This window comes from Helianthus annuus, chromosome 3 (genome assembly GCF_002127325.2).
Source record: "Helianthus annuus cultivar XRQ/B chromosome 3, HanXRQr2.0-SUNRISE, whole genome shotgun sequence".
Taxonomy (NCBI): Eukaryota; Viridiplantae; Streptophyta; class Magnoliopsida; order Asterales; family Asteraceae; genus Helianthus; species Helianthus annuus.
Genome location: NC_035435.2, coordinates 35,204,485 through 35,207,644, shown reverse-complemented (window position 1 = coordinate 35,207,644; position 3,160 = coordinate 35,204,485). Strand labels below are relative to the sequence as shown.

Genomic DNA, 3,160 nt, shown 5'->3' with positions numbered 1-3,160 from the left:
AAAGCTGAAAGGCGCTCTCCTGTTTTGCTCCCCACGAATACGTGACACACTTCAAAGTTAAAGCGTTAAGAGGTTGATTTTTGAGAATCCCTCAATAAATCTACGGTAGTACCCCGTGAGACTAAGAAATTGCCACACATCTGTCGGAGTCTTAGGTGCCGCCCAATTCTTGATATAATCGATCTTTGCTGGATCTACATGCATTCCCGACTTGTTAACCACATGACCAAGAAAGTGTACTTCTTGAATCCAGAAATCACACTTGGAAAATTTCGCGTAAAGCTGTTCCTTCCTCAGGAGCTCCAAGATAAGACGCAAGTGCCGCTCATAGTCCTCCTTACTCTTGGAATAGATCAGAATGTCATCGATAAACACAATGATGAAACATCAAGATACGGTTTGCACACATAGTTAAATCCATGAAGACCGCAGGTGCGTTAAAGAACCCGAATGGCATGACCAAAAACTCGTAATTGTCGTACCTCATTCGGAAGGCAGTTTTGGGAAAATCTTCCTCCCGGACTCTCATCTGATGATAGCCCGATCTTAAATCGATTTTTGAATATAAGCTTGACCCTTGCAGCTGGTCAAACAGATCGTCGATGTGAGACAGAGGATAACGGTTCTTGACCGTCACCTTGTTGAGTTCACGGTAGTCGATACACATGCGGAAAGACCTGTCTTTCTTCTTCACAAATAGGATTGGGGCTCTCCACGGCGAAGAACTAGGTCAAATAAAACCTCAATCCAACAGTTCTTCAAGTTGATTAGAGAGTTCTTGCAACTCTCCTGGTGCAAGACGATAAGGAGTACAAGCAATCGGAGCTGCTCCTGGCGTAAGTTCGATCTGGAATTCCACCTGTCGATGCAGAGGTAGTCCTGGTATAGAGTTGTTATGGACCAATGAACCAATACCAGGGACCTAAAACATATAAATGAAACAAATATTAGTATGTAAATACATAATCGTAAAAGAACAAATAGTGGTTCATGCATGTAATTACTTGGACGTTCATATTGCCAAGAACCGAAGACAAGTTTGCACTGGGGAAATGTTCTAGGATGATGATATCCATAGCATTAACAACACTCTTTAGTTGATCATTAGTTTGGATAACACTCTTTAGTTGATCATTAGTTTGTGAATCTATCGAAGAAACACCATTACATTTTGCGGCTGGCATTCCAACTGATCGAACATATTCTCTTTTCTTCGGGCCTTTAACTTTTGAGTAGTCGTCATTTGTAAAATCATTTGGATCGCCGTGTGTGATTGTAGAGTCATTTGCAATATCTTTTAACGAAGCCTAATTAAACACATATTAAAATAGGTAACCATAAGAAAATTAAACATACTTTTTATATATGAGAACATTAAAATACATTACCACAACATGAGCAGCGTTATCATTAACAATACTTCCATTTTTACGAGTGCGAGTTGTAATATACATTTCTGCTTGTGATGGATATACACCATTATTCTTTGTCGCCTATAATTCATGTTTGATGGTTAGTATAGGAAATAAAAACCAAAAAATAATCAATAAATGTCAAGTATAGCTAGAATAATACCATTTCATGAGCAAGTCTGGCAAATGACTTCGACCCACTAACATGAGGCTCCTTTGTCTTTGAGCGACTCATTCTTCTAACATCACATGTTTTCTATAGTACAATAATACACCGTAAGACTTCTTTGATCTAGTTTCATAATTATATATAAGAAATCAAAGTTACACATCATTGTTATGTGAAATTCTGGAGTGAACCAATGAGTAATAAGTTCTTTAAATTGAGTTGGATTCACTCTGTTGTCATTGCTAACTTGTTGTGCCACGATTTCATCAACAACAAGGCTTGGATCATATACATGTGTCTTCAACGAACCTTTCCACCCTCTCCATTGTTTCCCATGTTAGAGAAGATCCATTTTTAAATCCCGTCTGTTTCATTTGGATGAATAACAAATTTAGACTGCAAAGAAAATTTATATATATTAGCATACACCTCTTACCTTAACTAGTGGATACACTATGAAACTTGATAAATACATATACCTTAAGGAGTGAATACATGTCCTCTTTATTTTGTATAGGAACATTTCTCCAGTCAGAATACTCTATGGATACATGATCAGGCATCCTCGCAAACATCCCAAGGAATTGAAGAAGTTCATTACCTTCGTCCCCAACAGGCTTTCCAAATTCGTTGAATGTGACAACTATTCATTGTGTACTATCCATCTTCCAAGTTTTAGCATTTTTTGTATAGCCTCTAACTCTTTTTGAAGCATCTATCAAATTCGGAAAAACATAACAAGCACAAAAACAATTTGTTAACAGTTTATAGATTTTGATAGTTTGAACATATTTGCTATCATTTTTAACCTTTTCGGAGACGGCCCTGGCCCATCTTAACCCAAACTTATCTTGACCCATTACCCAAACCCACCCAACTTGCCCACTTTCCACCACTAGTCAAAACCGGCTGAACCGGACCGTGAACATCCCTAATATAAACGAACAATAATACTTAGGCCCTATGTTAATAATAAGACTATATATAATTCAGCCAACCTCGTATTCTAGTGTATAACCTGATCAAGTATGCATATTTACAAGCCACATAGCACATATAAGTTTATCATATCAGAAAAGTTAGCCACACAACAGATTAATATTTAAAACAAAATTTTGGCTATGAAAAGAGTTTACATGCTTCCAAATTGAACCAATCTCAAGAATTCAATGCAAAATCGATGCTAAAAATCATCTTCCAATTCAAAACTGAATTTCATCTCAATCTCCATTCAACCGTCTCAAAACATAAAGTGTATAAGACAAACAAATAGGTTAACCAAAAGTATATTACACAAACAAATAGGGGGCCGTAGTCTAGGGCTTACCTGGGTAAATGGAAGATCCAGCCCTGCAGATTTATTTGGGCTCAGACTATCCGGACACCTTGTTCGCCTATTTTCACACTTTTTGAAACCTAGACGCCTCGTATAGCTCTATACGAGGCGTACACGCACTGAATTCGATGGGGTCTCAGAAGGTGTCAGGCACGATGTTTAAGGAACCCTATACGAAGGGTATAGCCCTATACGAGGCGTCCATGTTTGGTTTTTTTTTTTTTTGGCTGAAATGAGGGGTGT

At 37.8% G+C, this 3,160-nt stretch overlaps 1 protein-coding gene across 1 annotated transcript; it reads right to left on the bottom strand.

The window, feature by feature from the left end:
• Positions 1-642: 642 nt before the first annotated feature.
• Positions 643-2,958, bottom strand: LOC118490712. Its single transcript, XM_035988534.1, has 7 exons — positions 2,909-2,958; positions 2,061-2,296; positions 1,891-1,977; positions 1,576-1,668; positions 1,389-1,493; positions 1,005-1,307; positions 643-922 (listed from the first exon to the last, which is right to left on the bottom strand). Exons 3-7 carry the CDS (start codon positions 1,915-1,917, stop codon positions 743-745), a joined length of 708 nt encoding a protein of 235 aa, XP_035844427.1. The 5' UTR covers positions 1,918-1,977; positions 2,061-2,296; positions 2,909-2,958; the 3' UTR covers positions 643-742.
• Between the last annotated feature and the right edge of the window lie 202 nt (positions 2,959-3,160).

Excerpts from the sequence above, each read along its gene's own strand:
- LOC118490712 (XM_035988534.1), bottom strand. The coding sequence starts at position 1,917 with ATGGGAAACAATGGAGAGGGTGGAAAG. Across the intron at positions 1,669-1,890 it reads ACAATGGAGAGGGTGGAAAG|AAAACATGTGATGTTAGAAG; the intron begins GTTCGTTGAAGA and ends ATTGTACTATAG. Across the intron at positions 1,308-1,388 it reads ATAACGCTGCTCATGTTGTG|GCTTCGTTAAAAGATATTGC; the intron begins GTAATGTATTTT and ends GTGTTTAATTAG.